We start from the raw sequence: 20,609 nt of genomic DNA on the forward strand, positions 1-20,609 counted from the left end.
CGTGGGGAGTTGATCTGGGCTTGGACTTTGCAAGCTCGAGTTAATTTTTTTTTTTAAAAGAGCAAGCAGCGCAAAGCGCTGCGCAGCGGGCAATCATCGCGTGATCTGAGTTTTGAATAGGCAAGCTAGGGTCTTTTGTGCTGACCCTTAAACGAAAAAAGACCCAATAATTTTCTTCTGAAGTTCATAAATTATTGGGTATGACATGTTTGTAGGAAGCACAAAAAGGAAAAGGATTTTACCACTTTTTTGGCAGGACAATCTCAAATAACCAAGAGACCATGTATTACGAGAAGGAGGTAAGACAAGTCTAGACTTGTCTGTTAGAAAAACTCAATGCAAATAAAGTATTCGAATACAAGGGTGCTTTTGAATACACCGTATTCGATTCTTTTAAGTATTTGATTCTCCCATCACTAGTGCATTCTGCAGAAATCTAGGATTTTTGTCTCCAACAGTTTTTATTATATTTTCTACGTCAAAAGTATGTTTTTTTTACATGGAGTGATAAAAAATGTTCTACTCTTTCTGTAGTCAACCCGGTTGTCTTAAGACCTATGAATAAGAAACGGGTTTCGTACCCAAAATGATAGCACCACTTAAGTGTCCATCCAAATTCTATACCACAATTTAGGTACATCGGTCGTATAGCTACCGTTGTCCCTTGATATTCTGATCATATTCCACAAATAACTTCACCAATTTAATTAATTTTTCGTTTTAAATTTGTGTTAGAATGAATTCAACTTTAATATAATTGAGTATTTATATTTGTTTATCAATGGTTAGATCATTTTTAATAATAGCTATAACAATGTTGTGTTTTAAATAAATATACAAGATTTAAATAAGAATTCAATCACAATTTATTTAGTCTATTAGCAACATTATAGGACGACTGGAAACGTTAAAATGTTGAAAAGTAACGTTCAATTAAATTTGTCTCCTAAGTAATTAAACAATAAAACAACGATTGTTAAGGGAAGACACGCTTCTATCAATGTGGTGCAATTATAGCGTGTCTGATTTTAACTCGGTTTGATAATTGTAAAAATCGACCCAAGCTAAATTTAGATGAAGCGAATGAATAAGGAAGAGAGTTTGGACGAAACTGGGTCATTGGCAGGACAAATCTGCCGTATTAAGGCCAGTGACCGTTATCGGTCGAGGTGATAGGGAACAAAGTGATAACAAGATGCCGCGATACGACGAAGGAATGGTGGGGTCTGCTACCGAAGACTGGCGGTAAAAGCCGAAGGCTCCCGAACTTACAGGATAGGTACACCAGAAGCAGAACGCGCACAGTTGACAGACTATTGAATATCGGGGAAAAGCCAAGTTACCATTCGTCTTCTGGACACAACCTCGTGAATCGTGTTACAGTTCCACTTGTCCACATTTAAGTTCAGTGCCAACTACACATAGGTACTATTTTATGTCTAATTCAAACATTCAAATTGTTGATTTAGCGTTATGAATAATTACATCAACTGGGTTAGTTAAACTTTTTGAGTCATGGACAATTTACAAAGTGATCAAGGTTGCCTGGTAAGTGCGTTTGTTGTTAACGGCTTAGAATAGAGCAGTGTTGGCATTCTTCTCAGGGCAGTGGAGTGATACACACCGGAGATGTCGGAATCCGGAATATTCCAACACGGGTTGTCTATGGCGGTATTATTCCTCCAAAACTCATTCCGACAGACAAGTGACATTTCCTCGAGTGTGTACGAAAGCTGTGTGAAGGCTGCCAGGACGTTTTGGAGAGACGTTAAAAGATTTATTTGCGTTGAAAAGGCGTTCTTTGCCATTTGCGTCGTGTCAGCGAGTTACATTCTGCTTCTGACAGCGTGTGTGATGATCGTTCCTTACCTCGAAGACTTTATAGTTTTGATGTTCGTAATCACTGCGGTGTTGATGGGATTACCGATCGTCAACTGGAGAATATCACAACTGCACAGGCGAGAGCTGAGGGCGAGGTGGAGACAGGTTAGTTAAGTCGTCCTAACTTTATATCTGTTAGTTATACCATTTGGAATACTGCAGGGATGATAATAGGTCCCATTTTCTTTCCCCTTTGCCATGTTTCTAGGAGTATCACTGTGTTTGCTGTTCGGCCTCCTAGCCAGCAGGAACTAGAGGTAAGATAATCACACGTATAGTGTAGTAAAAAGTTCTAGCAACAATGCTGATTCGATCTTTGGAAAGATTTCTCTAAGGATAATTTTAAAATTCTATTATGTTCAATGGTGAACTGGGGTTGTGGTCTAAGCTAAGCTGAGGGCTAGATCGCTATTAAACATTAACCTTGTTCTCATCCCAGAAAAGTTTTGAATAAAAATAATTTTAAAGTTGTCTTCGGCTGCAGATTGGTTTCTTGTAATGTGATATAAGATCTGTATTATGATATTGCGATTAAGACTATTGGTGTATGGCTATTGATTTTGAAAGACTGCCTTATAGCATTGCGAGATATGGAAATATATGTAAGTACATAAGTAGTTTCTAACACTTTTAGATTTTGAAACACTTTACTTTTTTCTCCTCATAGGGTTATATCCAAGAGACAAAATGTAAAAATTTAAAAGATCTTGATTTTGATTGATAAATTTTAAAGAATCAATATTTCGAAATTTATGGCAAATAATTTATAAATTGATAAAATAAAAACTAGACTGAACCGTTATGGGATATTTAAGTTATATCAATCAACTTTCATCCCATATATATTACTATATAAACATCTAACGGTGTCTCTCTGTGTATTATTCAATCACGTAAAAACTACTGGATCGATTGTACTTAAATTGTCATGTACATTCTTAGGGTCCCTGCTTAACATATAGTCTATGTCTATTCCTATTTCGAAAATACCTCCGGGCTACGCCCCACTGGTCTCGAAGTTACGAAAAATACCTTAAGGAATGCATTACAACGAACAAACGGGCCTGTTAAATATAATCAACTTTTCTGTGTAAAACACTGTCTTATGACAGCGCCACAATATCATTAATGTATGTAAATACTGTTATAAATTTGTATACATTTATAATATTGAGAGGAAAGAGTAAGCTTGATAACGACAACAAGTTGACATCACAACTAGAAATGTTTAAGTAATTGGACTAGAATTTTTAAATTTGTAGACTACATTTATAGTCATAAAGTAAGCTTAATAGTGTATTGCTTAATTATGTACAAGACATTGTCCTAAAAATTTACAAAATGTAGAATTTTACATTCTGGGAAAACATATTTATAACCAAATATGTGCGGATTTTATACTTTTCAAGCATAAAGTAATAAATGACGTCATTCACATCTAGTTTTGATTACCTCTAGAGAATCTTTCTATGTCTAAATCTTATTTTGTTCTCGACATTTTTAGGTAATTTAATAAATATTTGTATTCTAAAAATTGTGTAATAGTTCAAAGAGTAAAGTTTTTAAAATACTCTAGAAATGTTTATCATTGTCAATGGCAAACCAAACCTGCACAATAACTTCCGTATACAAGATTTAAGTTAGTGATTTTGTATAAAAATGCAATCTAGTCTACGAGTGCCAGTATAAATTTTCCAGAGATCTCTGTTTTCTTGGATTTGTTATATATAATATTTACTATATATATAAAAAGGTTTCTGCAGTATCGTGTTGTTTTGTATTTTACTCTTTTCTTGGCAGTATATTGAGTGTGTGACTATATGGAGAGTAGATGTTGTATCTGATTGGATACATGGTAAGTAAAGGGTTAAAGCTACTTACTTTTATGAAATGTTGGAAAACCTGTATCTATAGTAAAGGAAAGGTAAGGTAGCATTCTGGACTGTAGTTTCCCGATGGTAGGTGTGGTACTAGCAGATTGCGAGAGGCCTGAAGCAAGGGTTTCCCGAGGTCGCTGAACGTCATCGACAACTGAATCTAATCGGCAGCGTTAGTGAGTAGGGCGCCCCTCCCCCTCCACTGGCTCCCCACTCCACAGTCACAGGCAGTCCACCCAGTTTTCTCTCTCTGAGAGAGGAGTGTTGTCGGTGAAACCATTTGCTAAACTACTTTAAACATCGTTCTTTCACAATCATACTTCCTGGATGGTTGACACTCTAGGAACTTTGTGAATCCGAACCACCAAGAACTGTATTCGTGTTCCGTTTGAGGTGCGGTTAGTAGTGATCGGGGAAGCGATGGCTGGCGAGGACGGTGGCGACCTAATGCCGCCAGGTGACGGTAACAAGTGCGTCTTCTGCAGGCTCTCCAGTAGAGCCCACTCCTGGAGGTCCCAGGTGGTGTCGATGACCTTCCAAGACGTCGCTGTCGGGGTTCGCACCCTCGGTGGGACCGTTGTCGAACACTCTGTTAATATTTACCACAGAGGGGTGACCTATTCCCGGGACTTCTACTCGTGGGTCATGCCTACCTTCAGGGATGGCCTGCAAGGGACCAGGCAACTCACGATAGAGTCTACCAGAGATTTAGTGGACGTTTTCAAAGACTACGCCGTCGTTTTCTTCCTATACGGCTTGGTCGCTGTGCTGTTCGTCACCCTCATGTTCATGCCCCGATCGCCCGACGAAGACCTTCAAGTCTATGTGTTGGCGATGCTCTTCCCCATTATCTTCTTCTGGCTGCCTTGCTACTGCTGGAGGAATGGTCTTTTCGATCTGTTCAAGAGCGGTTCAACTCAGGTTAGTGGCAGTTGGAAGACTACCCGTTATGAAAACAAAGTTAGGCAATTTGTACAAATAAATCTATTCTTTCCAAAGATATTTAATCCAATATTTAGGTAGTTTTGTGTTCAAAAGTTCGCATGAAAAAACACCTAGCAGACCCAAAAGATTTAATGTAAACAGTATTGCCCCTCCAAATATCCATATAATAACTGATTATCAGTTTTGCTTTGGTAGTTACGTTTATCATGAATTGCCTATTGCCCAATCATGTCACTGTTGTGCAATAGCGCTTTATCTGGCCGATTCATACAAAGGTACTTTCAACTAAAGTGCCGCACATAAGTTACTCATTCAAGTACGAATGAGTATTGCGGTACTTAGTTACATTCAAAAACTTGTTGTGCGATAAAATACAACGTGCTGGTACTAATTATGTTCCTAATTAGCAGCTACGTGCAGGAGACAAGCGCAAGTTCGTGACAAGTCTGCAAATTTAATTGTCCAATTATGAAGTAACAAACTTGCAATACCAGACAACAACTTGTTGACCTTGATAAGATAACTCTGACTAGAGGAAATACAATACACAATATAATCTGAGTCGTGGATTGTTTTCCTTCTCCATCTTTTGTGTACCACATTGATTGAGAAACGTTCGAAGAAACAATGACTTCCATCTCAGTCAGTTATACACAGTGACCTTGTACAAGATGTGTTTAGAATCAACGACATACAAATGAGTCATAGACCAATCAATGACCAGGCCAAAAAGCCAAATGTTACTTTAATTTTAATGTTGCTAAGATTCTAATTATCGCCTAGATCTTGTTTTTAAATCAGCTACTCTAAAAGCTAATATATTTTTCCACCGAAATAAATCCATAGACTAATATTACTAAATCAGATGCAGTTCAAAATCAGCTCAAATAGCATTAGTTTTAAATAATGTGGAAAAATAACAAAACCCCAACAAACAACCTTGTAGTTTTTATTCAAATCCAGCAAGGTTTGTGCTTTAAAACAATTCCTGTAGGCCATGCTGAACTTCAAAGTCATACAATATTGCTTTTACATATGAGTATGTATAATAAATACAGTAATGAATTTTCCATTTCATTAAAACATCAGCACTTTTAAAATACTATAATCATTGGAAATTAAAAAGCTTTAACTATGATATAAGTTATATTGACGCACAAATTGTTGAATATATATATATTATTTTTAGTAAATTACTGTACAATCAAAACAAAGTGTTTTTAAAACATTGGCACCATATTTCGGTGAAAAACCGTCTTCAGGTGCAAAAATTGTATAAGATATAAAAAATATAAAAGAAAACAGTACAAACGAAAGTAAATAAACAGTGAATAAAAAAAAAATATATATATATATATATATATAAAACAGTGGGATATAAAAGTTTATTTGCTCTATGATTATCTGTTCGTGGGACATTTCGATAATGATATGAGGTATAATAGTTTTAACATTTTGGAATTTACCTCAACAACACAAATTGATCATTGATTGTATTATTGATCATTTTGGACGCGTTTGGCGTGTCCAAATATGCATGTCCATACATTGTTGTGTGCTCAATTTTAACCGCAAAATTGGTCTGAAGAAAATATATTTTATGATCATTTTACACTTTTTCAAATATCCCCTCTAGTGGGATGCAAAGTCAATGATCCGCTTCCACCTTGAAGTATCAGAATAAAGGCACATTTCAATGTTCTCATTTGAGATGGATGATAAGAAAAACCCTTTATGTCTGATTTGCTCTTAATTAATTTAATTTATCTCAAAACTATTATCACTGTCACAAACACGTAATAAAAAGCATAAAAACAATAGGGAATGTTCAAGGTTTTACGGCGTTATTGACAAAATTATTGCCGCGCTCATAATTATTTCATATATACTATTGTTAATACAGGATGGCGCATATGTCAGTTTCCACATAAATTGAGATATTTTGTTTCGATTGTTTGGTAACAATGTTAAGTTGGCGGCAACACGGAATAAGTTCATTGTTGTCTGTTCCACTGACTAATGTAAAGTGACGCTTTTTGCATCTGTTATTTGTTTGTGTTTTTAAAATGTTTACAAACACCCAACGGCGAGATTAAATCCTTCAGTTGTGGTGGAAGCATCATAGAAATACTGCTATAATATTTGAAGACTTTAGTGGTAAATATCCAGGTGTCGCGATACCCACTGGGCAATATATGTGGAATTTAAATAAGAAATTTGAAAAAAAAAAAAAAAAAAAACAGTAAGTGTTTAAAATGCCCCGAAGTGTGGTCGTTCACGATCAATTTGCAACGAATAAAACCTAGAGACAGTTGCTCAAGCTTTTGTAGCCAGTCCCGTTAAATCGACTCGTAAGGCATCTGCTGAACTAGAAATATCAAAAAGAAGTATGTGCAATTAAAATTTAAGAATGTTAAAGCAGTTAAAATTTAAGCCATACCGTCCATCTGTACTCCAAGCGTTTCACAAGGAGGATGATTCCGATAGGCGATTGGAATTCTGTTAGACAATAATTATCCGCTCAGAAGCTGATCCAAATTCCTTGCGATAAATTTTTGGTGTGATGAGGCATGTTTCAAACTAAATGGACGCGTTAATCGGCATAATTACGTATAGTCTACTGGTCGGATGTAATTCCTTATAACGTAATCCAAGCAGCACTCAATGTGTCTGGTGTTTATGGTATGGGGAGGTATTTCGAGTACTGCACTGATTGGTCCTTATTTTCTTCAAGGAAATGTTAACTCAGAAAGTTACTTTCGGTTGCTGCAAGAAATAGTAGTTCCCGAGCTCAGAAACAATCCTGTTTTCAATATTCATTCGCTCATCTGGCAACAAGATGGTGCCCCAGTACATTTCGGCATCCAAGTTCGAGATTTGTTAAATAACACTTTTAATGAATGGATTGGTCGCCGTGGTACAATCGATTGGCCTGCGCACTCGCCAGACCTGACCCCATGTGATTTTTTACTGTGGGGTGTTATAAAGGAGACTGTGTATGCTTCAAAACAGCAAACTCTTGACGAATTCACAAACCTTATTATAAATGCATTTGAACTTGTCAATAACGATAAACCTTTATTGCCAAAGTGCAAAATCAAGGTGGACATTTCGAACAGCTGCTATAACAGTGTCTGGTAATATGTAAGTAATTTCATATAATAAATTTGTTTTCTTGCCTAAAAATATTTATGCAATTAACCTATAACGCCTTTAAATTTATCTTCTGGGGAAACTGACATATGCGCCACCCTGTATATCCGATCAAGCCACGGCATTTTATACTTACAATAAATTTGACAAAATCGAGCTCTCTTGCGGATGGTAACTATTTTATGTGGCGTAACTTGTCAGAACCATATTGGTTTTAACTTTGATAGTATTAGTCGTGTAAAGATAATCGAAGATTTTAAAGGTCGATACCGGCCTTAAGGAAACGAATGATTATTTAGATCTGGTTAGTTCAGAAACATGTTGCTCCTCTATTTCTTCAATTGTTTTCAAATACAATACTGAGAGTCAAATGGTTGTTTTACAATAAGATAAGAGGACTAAGGCACAAACAAGTTGTGTACTCTAAACAAGTACGTTTTCAATAAAGTAAATAACAATATGATTAAATATGCTAATGTGTATAAATAATAATGCTATCAATAGTTAAACAACAAGATTGTAATAGAGGATACTGTGATCAATGTGTTCATAACGGCTGATATTTTATACCTTAGGCCTAATAGTATATAATTAACCTTGACTAGCTTCCTGTCTTCCGTGTTGTACCTAACCAACTAGCACCCATCATCCTAATAATATTAAAGTGCGAAAGTGTCTTTGTTTGTTAACTACTCAACCAATTGAACTGAATTTTGCATGGGTTACATGGATGGAAGGCCTATTCTTATTTTAAAAATTTTCTGTGGGTCATGACTCACTGGTCTATAAAGTAGAGAAAATCCCATCTTGGTCTCTAAAGTGGCGAAATATTAATTGAAAGAACCTGTTTTTATGTAATCAACTGTTCTGTTTAAACATTGTTTTATGACAGCACAGCCATATGTTTTCATTTATTTAACCACAATTTCGAATTTGTTTACATTTATAGTGTGAATGCTTAGAGTAAACCTTTTCTGCAATGGCTGTTGCACTAAGACTAACAAAATATCCAGATAAGAAAATTAAACTTTTTAGTAAAGATATACCTTTAACTGACATTTTAGAAAACATGAAGTATACAGTGCTTGGTCAGTACTGTAATACAGATATAAAAGACAAATACAGTATCTATCATTTACTGTAAATTTAAAGTCTTATAAAACCTATCTTAGTTGTCTTTTGATATAAGTAGTTTGCTCAGACCTGTGTTTTTCTTGATCGGGACACAAGTGAAAATCAGTTATGGAACAAAAAGTACCAAGACCAGACTTAGACGGCTTTTCTTAATCGTGGCAACAAGGCAAACTCAACATTACGTATGAAATATAATTAACTCGAACCACATGTGCTCATACACGTGCAAAACCTACGAAGTCGCATGCGAAGCCGCGGGTAACTGCTAGTATCTCAATCAATGCTGTAATCTAAATCGGCTTAAACAATATTGTGGTTAGTCTTTTGACGATTTACACACTATAAATATAAACAGACTTAAACTAATTAACAATGTTTGCACAGAACAGTTGATTACATTTGACAGGATCATTCAATGAATATTACACAACTTTAGAGACCATGATGGGATTCTCTCTGCTTTAAAGATCAGTGGGGTCTAGTTCGAAGGGCTTTTCGAAATAAGAATAGGCCTATGTTCATCCTAGGGTTCCTAGGAATGTTCATGTGAAATATTAGTATAATAGTTTATACGTGAAAGGAAAAAAAGCAGCAAAGGCACTTTCGCATTTATAATATTATTAAGAGAGGAGCTCCTTTATTAAATGTAATTCTTTAGTTAATTTAATAAAAAACGCTCCAAAACTACAATTGTCATTGGTGTAATATCTTTCGTTTTCCAAAGAGGCCCTTCAAACTAGACACTGTTTAACACAAAATTATTTAAAAAATTAAAAATAAGAATTTCCTTGATGCATATGAAACAAATTTTATAAAACAATCTAGTAAATAATGAACCGTGGCTTTTAAAAATTCACCGTTCCTTTTTTGATCTAATCAAATATTAACTTTACGTTTTTATATATACATAGAATACTTTTCTGGTTAAAATTATTATCTCCTGGTATTTTTTAATACCATTTATTTTATTAAAGCACAGCATTGTTTATATTATGTTGTAACCACTTTAATTTCAGTTGTGAGTCTTATGATGTTTTATTTGAAAACGTAAGGCTTCATGAAAATAAACGTTTTTGTATTGTAGTGTTTGTTTTAAAATTAATAAACATTATGCATATTACATATTCGTGTTACTGCTCAGTTGTAGTGGTCATCAACGTATGTGTGCAATGACGGCGAAGACAAGATAATTAGGAAAATGAGACACGGCCATTAATGGCACTATAATTTAAAAAGAAATTTAATAATAATCAGGTATATTATTTCTAATATCAGTACAAGCATTTAAAATCAAATAATTTAAATAGATTCCATTTCCAGAAGGAGAGAAGGTAACCTTTAGGCGCCACATGTAAAATCTTTATATACGATTCACTGTTAATTTCTGTGGATGTTTCATAAATCTTGGAGTCCCAAATCTTGCACTCGTCCAACTTAAGCTATGAGGCAGTTAACTTCTTTCGTAACTCGGAAAATAATAATAAATAACTAGTTACAATACAAGCGTGCAAAAGTAGGAATAATTCAAAATTTCAGCAAATTGAGCTAAGCGGTTGTTGTAGAAACTATTAAATGTATTCACATAATAAGCTTATAGCATTCAAGAACTTTGAATCCATCATAAGTAGGCTATGCTGCGTACAGTAGATGAGCTACCCGCCACCGTTTTAACTGGCTATTTCTGCCAAATGTCATTTTTTTCTCCAGACAGGAAGTAGACTGCGGCTTCACTTGCACTCTATGACTAATGTTTAGAAAGCTGTAACGAACTTCACGGATCACCACAGCTCCTTGTGGATATACAGCTTGATCCCTCTACCTTGCTGCTTTAAAGAAAGAGAAGGAAAGGCTGCATGCAAACATCTCTGGACCTTATACTGGTGCAAACAAATTGTAGCAGCGTACCTTTTTCGTAAAAACTACGCCATATGGCCCAAGCAAATGGTAATTTGCTCATCTCTTCCATCAGGATTAGTTTGTATTGTCTGTTTATCAACGACAAAGGTAATTAGTGATTTTATTGTGAAACGCTCTTCTGTAGATTTATATAAATTGAGTAAAACAGACCTGATTTGAGTCACTTAAGTATGAATATTTTTGTGTGATGTAATGGGAAGGATATATCGAAATTTTTATTCCTTCGTTCAGTTTAATTAATATACTGTGTATTTCAAGGAAGTATCTTTTAAAGTAGTTTCTTTTTCTTCGCTCAAACAGAGAGATTGACTTAACAATAAAAATTGAATAAACCTAAGGAATGCCTCGATAAATAAATAATAATAAAAAAGTAATATGATTTTACTAATCCATAACACATCTTCTTACGAAGAATCAGCTGGCAATATGGGAAGAAAACCTTACATGCAATAAATTCCCTACATTGTAAAATGAACCATCAACAACAATCTTCAGCATTGATGGCATGTTGTACTCATTAGACAAATTTCTTCGATGACGCAGGTGTGGCTCTTAACTTTCCAGTGCACCAAATGTCATGCCTGAAGTTTATTATCATTTGGTAAATAAGTATCATTTGTTAAGTCTATTGTTAAGTAAGTTATTATTGCTACGTTTATCTACAAGTTGATATGTATTATTTAAAACCATAGTGTTCTATTACTGATATCTCTAGTTTTTTTCAGTATCACTGTGTCAGAGACTTTAAAACAATTAGCTTTAACTTATCTTAAAAAAAAATCACCACGCTGATAGTAATTTAAGGTAATTTTATAATAGCATTTAAATTAAATTGTATAATACCTACGAGTACTAATTTTATGATTAGTAATGTTTACAGTAGTTGACGATATCACCTGCTACTATAGCTCTGCTATAATATATAACGTTTTGTGACTACGATTTCAATTTATCCTATCACAGTATCACGTACTACATTTTACGAGTATTTGCCATTTCCATTTTAGCGGAAACCAAACACTTGAGTGCATTTTTTTAAAATAATTTATAATCTTTTCCTAACGCAAATATGTAATTTATGCAAATTTTCAAATCATTCAGTGGTCTATGAGCCGTAAAAATGTAATGAAACCTGGAAGTTTTCTTTTTGGAATAACTGCTTTTTGCTTGAGGTTTGCCTGTGACGTGTTACTGAATTTTGTATCATTGAACTATGGCAAATGTCTGGAAAATCCCTCACAGCCACTTTTTGACCTGAATACGGCTGTTTTTGGAAAAGAATCCAACTTGATTTTTTTTAACGATTCCTCAGAACAAAACATTTTAAAAATCAATTACTTTTCCTGGCTGTTCATTTATGAATAAAAGAGGATTTTTCCGGACATTTGCCGTCGTTCAGTGATACAAAAACATCAGTAACACTACGTTTCGAGACCTGAAATCCGATCTCTTCTTCACATAAATAACTAACTTAACATATAATTACAAACTAGGTTAAAATAAACAAATAGTACCAGAGCGTTGTGACACGCTAAGTCAGGAATCACAACTACCGTGTTGTGATTCAACTTCACTAACTCTAAAATATGCCCTTAATAAAAAATATCTAAACACAACACTAATTATTAAAACTGAACTACAGAATACAAGTCACAAAAGGTCTGCATTCGTCGACCAACCACCTACGACTTTTTTTACTACTGAGCAATAGAAAATATCCGGAAAATCCTGTTTCCTTCACAATCCTTCCATCGTCAAAAACAAACTTCAGACAAAGAATGTTCATTTGTACCCGTATAGACACGTTCATATACACCAAACTGTCCTAATACGGTTTATGTCCCAAAATTCAAATTCGATCTTGAAATGAGTTCATAAGAATTATTTTTAAGAGGCTAATTTACATTTAGTGAGGCTCGTTATTACATATAATTGTCATGAAATATAAATAACAACGTTTAAATTTAAAATACTGTACCTGTTTTTTTTTTGTAGGAAGTATAAGGTTTTGGCAAAGTATTAGGACATTAAGACCCAAAAAGGTGTTCTGTAGATAACAGACAAGTTAGAACGAACCGTACGCACAAAATACAATGAAAAATTATCGGTATAAAAATAATATATACAAAATTATGTGTTCCAGGATGGCGAATCCTGTCCTCATCAGACTGTGACCGACAAGCCTCCCGAGTACGAGTCCTTGGTGTTCGCATCGGCAGGTCCTGTAACATCCTGCGCCGCTCCTCCAACGTACGAAGAAGCAATCCCCGTCGCTGATGAGACCCGAATTCTACCGCCTGAATACAGGTTAGTTCTAAGTTCTAAAAAGATCATTAGGCAAAAATAATAATAATAATAACAAAGTAAATAATACTGGTCAAAATACGTGTGCTACGATAACCAACCACTGACAACTCACCAGCGGCCAATAGTAAATGGCTTGTATCTGCCTTGACGATTACCATTTACTGTTGGCCGCTAGTCAGCTGTTGACTATTGCAAGTAGGCAATCGTGACCTGTTTTTATTTTTTCAGTCTATAATAGTTATTGTTATTTTTATCAAGTGTATGTTTTAGAGATAGTGTGCATTGACTTAACACACAACAAACTTGTGATTCCATACTGCGTGTATTGTGACACATTTTAATGCGTGCTTTGGCATTATTTTAACCTAGATTGTTGTCATGTACAAGAGCTATTGAATCGTATCACTTAACGATGGCTATTGAATTACTAAACACACTTTAATTTTCTTTTAACCGTGTGTTATCACTATTCGTATCTTATTATATTGGGCTTTAATTAAAGATTTTATATATAAGTTTACTTTAATGTGCGTAGTTAACTATTTGTTGACCCAATAATATTTATCTACAACTTAAAATGTATATTACGAATGAACAACCAACATCAACTGCGAATAAGTGCAAATTAAATAAAAATTTACATGGGACATTCTTAACCACCATGGTAAACCATTATTCTGCTAAAGTAGCAGTTGCAATAAGAATGTACATCATATGCTCAGATCAGATAATTTAATTTATGCCAATAGTGTTTCTCGGCCATTATTAAGTGATTTCGATTAACTGACAACAGTCTAATAATAAAAATATAGTAAAATAAAAGGCATTGAAAACGTGGATCACTGCTAAAACTTTTATTGTAATAGTAAGAAAGGATGATCTAAACGTCATAAGGTTAAATAAACAAGACAGGTCACAATATTTAGTGCAGTAGGTAAGACATAAACATATTATCCTCTCGCAGGCTCCGGCTTCTAGCACGATTCGACCATAAATAGGCTTCGGTCTCTGCCACTTTTTGGCCTCTCACACCACTTGGTCTCTCAGCATTTAGGAGTTCTCTGGCAAGCCCCGGCCAGTGGCAAGCCTCGACCTCTGGCAGGCCCCAGCCACTGGAAAGCCCCGGCCAGTGGCGAACCCCGACCTCTGGAAGGCACTGGCCTCTGGGAAACCCCGGCCAGTAGCAGACCCCGACCTCTGGAAGGCACCGGCCTCTGGTAATCCCCGGCCAGTGGCAAGCCCCGACCTCTGGAAGGCACCGGTCTCTGGTATTCCCCGGCCAGTGGCGAACCCCGACCTCTGGAAGGCACCGGCCACTGGAAAGCCCCGGCCAGTGGCAGACCCCGACCTCTGGAAGGCACCGGCCTCTGGTAATCCCCGGCCAGTGGCAAGCCCCGACCTCTGGAAGGCACCGGCCTCTGGTAATCCCCGGCCAGTGGCGAACCCCGACCTCTGGAAGGCACCGGCCACTGGAAAGCCCCGGCCAGTGGCGAATCCCGACCTCTGGCAGGCCCCAGCCACTGGAAAGCCCCGGTCAGTGGCAAACCCCGACCTCTGGAAGGCACTGGCCTCTGGCAATCCCCGGCCAGTGGCAGACCCCGACCTCTGGAAGGCACCGGCCTCTGGTAATCCCCAGCCAGTGGCAAGCCCTGACCTCTGGCAGTCCCCGGCCTCTGCAAAGGCCCGGCCAGTGGCAAAACCCCGACCTCTGGCAGGCCCCAGCCACTGGAAAGCCCCGGCCAGTGGCAAACCCCGACCTCTGGAAGGCACTGGCCTCTGGCAATCCCCGGCCAGTGGCAGACCCCGACCTCTGGAAGGCACCGGCCTCTGGTAATCCCCGGCCAGTGGCGAACCCCGACCTCTGGAAGGCACCGGCCACTGGAAAGCCCCGGCCAGTGGCAGACCCCGACCTCTGGAAGGCACCGGCCTCTGGTAATCCCCGGCCATTGGCAAGCCCCGACCTCTGGAAGGCACCGGCCTCTGGTAATCCCCGGCCAGTGGCAAGCCCCGACCTCTGGCAGTCCCCGGCCTCTGCAAAGCCCCGGCCAGTGGGCAAACCCCGACCTCTGGCAGGCCCCAGCCACTGGAAAGCCCCGGCCAGTGGCAGACCCCGACCTCTGGAAGGCACCGGCCACTGGAAAGCCCCGGCCAGTGGCGAACCCCGACCCCTGGAAGGCACCGGCCTCTGGTAATCCCCGGCCAGTGGCGAACCCCGACCTCTGGAAGACACCGGCCTTTGATTTTCCTCGGCGTCTAGTATCTTCCGGATTCAGGAAGGCCCCAGTCAATCAGCTTCTAGCAGCCCTGGTCCCTGGCACCTCTCGGTCTCGGGAATTCTAGAACAACCCAGCCCTTAGTAACTCCGGTTAGCACCCAATAAGGTTAAAATATATCCTGCTACAATTATGGTTCAAATACATCCAACTGCAAGGCATATATAGTACTTGTACATAATACGGTTTTACTCTAGGGGTTACGTTTTCTTGGTGCCAAATTTAGTTGTTAGCTATCATTGGATAATTCTTGTCTTAAAAAAACATTCGGTACAATTTTTACTGATATTTATCCAACTAAACGTTGTACAGGATTTTATACTAGGGCTCCGTCCCCCTTCCCAATAGATGCAGAATAACCGTCTTTGGTTAACATTTGTCATATACACTGTTCGTACTTTTGTTAAAATATATCCAAGCGCAAAGCGTTTCCAGTATTTATGCGCAGTTTTGGCCTGAGGTCTACGCGTCTTTAGCTCCAAAGTCGGTTATGAGCTCTTCCTGGTTTGTCCTATAGAACATTAATTTAGATTAAAATCGATCTACCTACTCATAGACGTCTTGTGTAATTGTTTATCTTGCTTGCTTCGCTCTCTTAGAAAATGAACCAAAACCCTATCTAGGGTAATCATGTATCACTTAGAATGTTCATTATAATTTTAACTTAAATCCACCCAACCACAATATATCTATATTGGTTGTGTAGAAAAAGATTTTGGCCCTGAGGCTCCATCTCACTTGTCCCGATTAACAATAACGTCACCTCCGCAATTACGTCAAAATTCCACACATTACAACACATGAAATAGAACAAAAATTAACCTTTCCTATGTTGGTTGAATTAAACTGAAGTCGAATTAAGTAACGGTGAAGTATTTAAATAATATTAACATTCAATAATCAATCATAGAAGGATTAGCCAGACCAATATGTATCAGTCTTCAACTGCATCAGCGAGCGTTAGCGGAGTTAGACGTTGACGTTAGCGAAACTGATTACTTTACAATCTTAAAGTGTTAAATTTGTATTTATAGAGTAAAAAGAAAAAAATAGAATGGAATCAATGTTAAATGTCGGTGATAAGATTTAATTTCAGCGTACTCTTGCGTTGTTCTTCACCAGAACATTCTCTATTTTGAACACTGCTATGAAAACTAACTTAATGGACAAAAATGTAAATGAAGCACGTGGCAAGTTATCTGTAGACTTCATTTCTAAATTGAGAACAATGAGTTCTGTGACAGTACATATCCAACCACGGAATTTGGCTAACTTCGTTCAAGCCTCAGTAAGCTGACCCAGTAAATTTCTCTTTTATCTGCAAGGGAAATGTAAAATTTGTCTTCAGTATGCGTGTCTGTCTGTCTATCCGGAAGACATCGTTAGAATGAAGTGAGCTGTAGGTTTAAAATGTATCATTCAACCACAGTGAAGCCTGTTACGCGACACGGGGTCTGGCGTATTCATATCGAGTCGTATTAGTATTCTGTGAGAAAAACACGTACTCTTATTTAAAATACACTAACCTTGTCAATTACGTTCTTGTTGCAGCAGGTGTACCAACATCGCAGTATCCTTATGTCCAGTACACCAACATTCCACCTCTAGACACCCAGGTGTGGTACAGCAGGAAACACGGACCCACAGGAGCAAGAGTTTAGGGGATCTCTGTGACCATGACAGTGAACTTCTCCTTGCCTAGACTTCTTTTTTTATAAAATAAAGGAGACTTCAGTCTCCTTTTAGTCTTATTCTGCCTTTCCCATGGGTCATAGGCGTTGTGCAAGGATCTTGTCAAATGTACTGAAGGGATGTTCGGGTTAGCAGTACCAATAATAATATCCCGGCCAACGCAGGATATAAAATAACGCTATTATTTCCAACCTTAAAATACAAGATGGCAGGTCATCGGCTTTCTTATATAACACCGATAGTTATTAATTGATTGAAAAGTACTGATCGGGATTGCGAGTATTTAGTTTTTGGTAAATGTACAACTTAACCAACATGCCCTAGGTAAATTGCTTATATTTAATTTTGAAGAAGATGCTTTAATGCGTATGTGTTGAAATATGACTAGGTACAACGTAATCCATCATGCAAATCATTCCATCTCCAATTGTGTTTGTTTTAAAAGTCATAGTTTGTAATAAATGTTGTATACTAAAGTTTGTTATGAAGAATGAACCATAATTATGTGATGACAGAATTGGGCTGTGTTATTTATACTAGTTAAGTCTGTTGATCTACAGTAGGCATCACCAGAGAGTGCAGTTGAGGGAGGAGCCTATTTGACGCGTGACCTTGGAGCAGCCAACGAGGACTGAGCGACGTTGCCAAACTTGTTCCTCGCTAAACCCGCAGCGCTCCGTTCCGGGCGGCAGTTGACGTATTGAGTAGCAACATCGCGCGGGCCTGTCCAAATTATTGCTCACCACCAACTGCACTCTTTTGTGGCTCCTACTATAGTAAATTAATGCATCATTTTGAAAAGATGTAGGCCTAATACAGTTATAACACATCTTTATCAGTTGTAATATAAAGTAGAAAATGTTTTGAAGATGCAGCATATATGTAATACACAAGTATATAAATATACGAGTTTAAAAGATTATTATATAATATGTTGTTTCATAATCATTATTGAAATGTTACAATTCAATTCCAAAATATTCAAACTATAACAAATAGAAGATAAACATTGTAAAAATAATAATATTACATGAATTTATGTTATATACTGTAAATGTGTTTCTCAGGGAAACATTTAGAAAGTGTAATAAAGATGGCAGGCAACTAACTACAGTGTTCTTTACAATTTCAATTGGTCTTAAATATTTTTCAAAATCTTTGAGGGGTTTCTGCATCCATTTTGGAGTTTCCAACATTCTTATCAATACATATCTCAGCTGTAAATGTGGTGATTTTTATGGCAATTCTAAAATATACCATAATTATACATTGTATCTATAGTGTAAAAATGTATGTTGAGTTCGCTGTCTAGTAATGTTTGAAACTGGAATTAGCGCAACTTTGTGAACATGTATAACTAGCATTGAAACATATCAGAAGAAGAATAAATTACTACAATAAAAATCTTTATTTGCATAAATTTACCTTCATAACTATCTACCCTGTTTTCATATCTAATAACAATAATATACCAGTTACATATGATAAATAGTTTTATTATCCAGGGGACTCGAAAATATATTGTTGGTTGTGTTTAACCTTAAGATATTAATTAATTTCTACATAACGTTTTATATGTGTAAGAAATAAAAGTTACATAATTCAAGCGGACGTGTAACCAACTGAGTCGGCCATCCTGTTACCCTGGAGGCACTTGTCCCGAGAGCGACGCCAAGTTGAGGCACAGTCATGTAGAGGCAGCCCCAAGACGAGGAGGCCTACCGCGGGTTTCGCTAACCGCGCTTATACCAATGTAAACTCAAGCATCCAATACTTTGACAGCATCAAATTAGCAACCAACCATTCTAGAACTAGTTACAGTCCAATCTCGATAATCCGCCAGATATGGGACCAGCACACTGTCGGATTACCAAGGGTGCCATTTACACAATGCATAAATAACCTATAATCAGTAAGAAACGTGAGAATAAGCAAACACTATACTGTAAGAACGTAATTATAGTAGAATGAACAAACTGTACATACATAATATATAAGTGAAAACTCTTAAACTAGCATCTTTACACTAAAAAAAATCAAAAACAGTTTTTGCTTCTTCTTACTTAAAGATTCTGCGATCACATTGTCCTGAAGACTTTTTAACTTCTCAATTTCAACACCACGCTCTTGACAGTAAGTTATAAGGGTAACAGCTGCCGATACAGCGTCATTTCAATTACAGCGTACATTACTGACTTTAAAAGAACTAGGAACCACCTCGATCTCGTCGCCGTCAGTCTTGCCGCTGTCTGGAGTAGTGGTCTCTTCAATAATCTCGTCATCATTTAAGTCGGCATTTAGATCAGCCTCCATCAGCCACTTCATTACATCTTCTTGTGGTATGCTCTCATTTTCTTTCAACGCTTTTTTTAATAAATGAACAATGAACATGGTAGACAGACTATCCAAGTAAGTTTCATCATAATCTGTTTCGTTTTCAAGTAACTACGTATCGTCAATGAATACAAACCTTATAAGAACCGCAAAGCCAATGTTAAAAAGTCTGCCACCAACTTTTATTTGAATTTGGCAAGCTTAGCACGTCTACCGCTAGGCAGCGTGAAGGGCGCTCGTGGCGTGGCCAGCTAGAGTGAGACAGAAGACAGAGCGGGAGCGAGGGAGAGAGTGAGTGAGTGAGTGAGTGAGTGAGTGAGTGAGTGAGTGAGTGAGTGAGTGAGTGAGTGAGTGAGTGAGTGAGAGTGACTGAGTGAGTGACTGAGTGAGTGAGTGAGTGAGTGAGTGAGTGAGTGAGTGAGTGAGTGAGTGAGTGAGTGAGTGAGTGAGTGAGTGAGTGAGTGAGTGAGTGAGTGAGTGAGTGAGTGAGTGAGTGAGTGAGTGAGTGAGTGAGTGAGTGAGTGAGTGAGTGAGTGAGTGAGTGAGTGAGTGAGTGAGTGAGTGAGTGAGTGAGTGAGTGAGTGAGTGAGTGAGTGAGTGAGTGAGTGAGTGAGTGAGTGAGTGATGAGTGAGTGAGTGAGTGAGTGAGTGAGTGAGTGAGTGAGTGAGTGAGTGAGTGAGTGAGTGAGTGAGTGAGTGAGTGAGTGAGAACAAGCTAGAGCGAGAGGGACAGACATTGAAACAAGCGCTCCTAGCGGCGGACGCGCTAAGCTCGTTTTGGCGGGAAACCAACTTGGCAGACTATTGTTTTGGTTTGTATTCATTGTTGTCGTAGGAAAGGACAACAGATTGGACTGACTGATCACGCACGGCTGAGAGGCAGTGAGGGAACGTTCGAATTTGGTGGAGTGGGGGGGAGGCTGTGCCTGAGCAGCCAACGACGCGACGCCTGCCGATAGCGTATTTCGAGCGTGTCGGATTACCGAACGTGGTCGGACTGGCAAATGTCGGATTATCAAGATTGGACTGTACATCCATTTAAACCTAAAAAGAAAATAGAAATTTTAAATCAACTCCAACGATAATGGTGAATGAC

At 37.8% G+C, this 20,609-nt stretch overlaps 1 protein-coding gene across 2 annotated transcripts; it reads left to right on the forward strand.

Annotated features, from left to right (window-relative positions):
* Positions 1-1,570: 1,570 nt before the first annotated feature.
* On the forward strand, positions 1,571-18,599 carry LOC124372555. Of its 2 annotated transcripts, none has more exons than XM_046830956.1 (3): positions 1,571-1,986; positions 13,051-13,214; positions 17,039-18,599. In XM_046830956.1, exons 1-3 carry the CDS (start codon positions 1,630-1,632, stop codon positions 17,187-17,189), a joined length of 672 nt encoding a protein of 223 aa, XP_046686912.1. In that variant the 5' UTR covers positions 1,571-1,629; the 3' UTR covers positions 17,190-18,599. The 2 variants fall into 2 exon arrangements, with proteins under 2 accessions (XP_046686912.1, XP_046686911.1); XM_046830955.1 differs by lacking the exon at positions 1,571-1,986 and adding an exon at positions 3,981-4,679.
* The last annotated feature ends 2,010 nt before the right edge of the window (positions 18,600-20,609 follow it).

The sequence above is a fragment of the Homalodisca vitripennis genome, unplaced genomic scaffold, assembly GCF_021130785.1.
Source record: "Homalodisca vitripennis isolate AUS2020 unplaced genomic scaffold, UT_GWSS_2.1 ScUCBcl_3475;HRSCAF=9029, whole genome shotgun sequence".
Classification (NCBI taxonomy): domain Eukaryota; kingdom Metazoa; phylum Arthropoda; class Insecta; order Hemiptera; family Cicadellidae; genus Homalodisca; species Homalodisca vitripennis.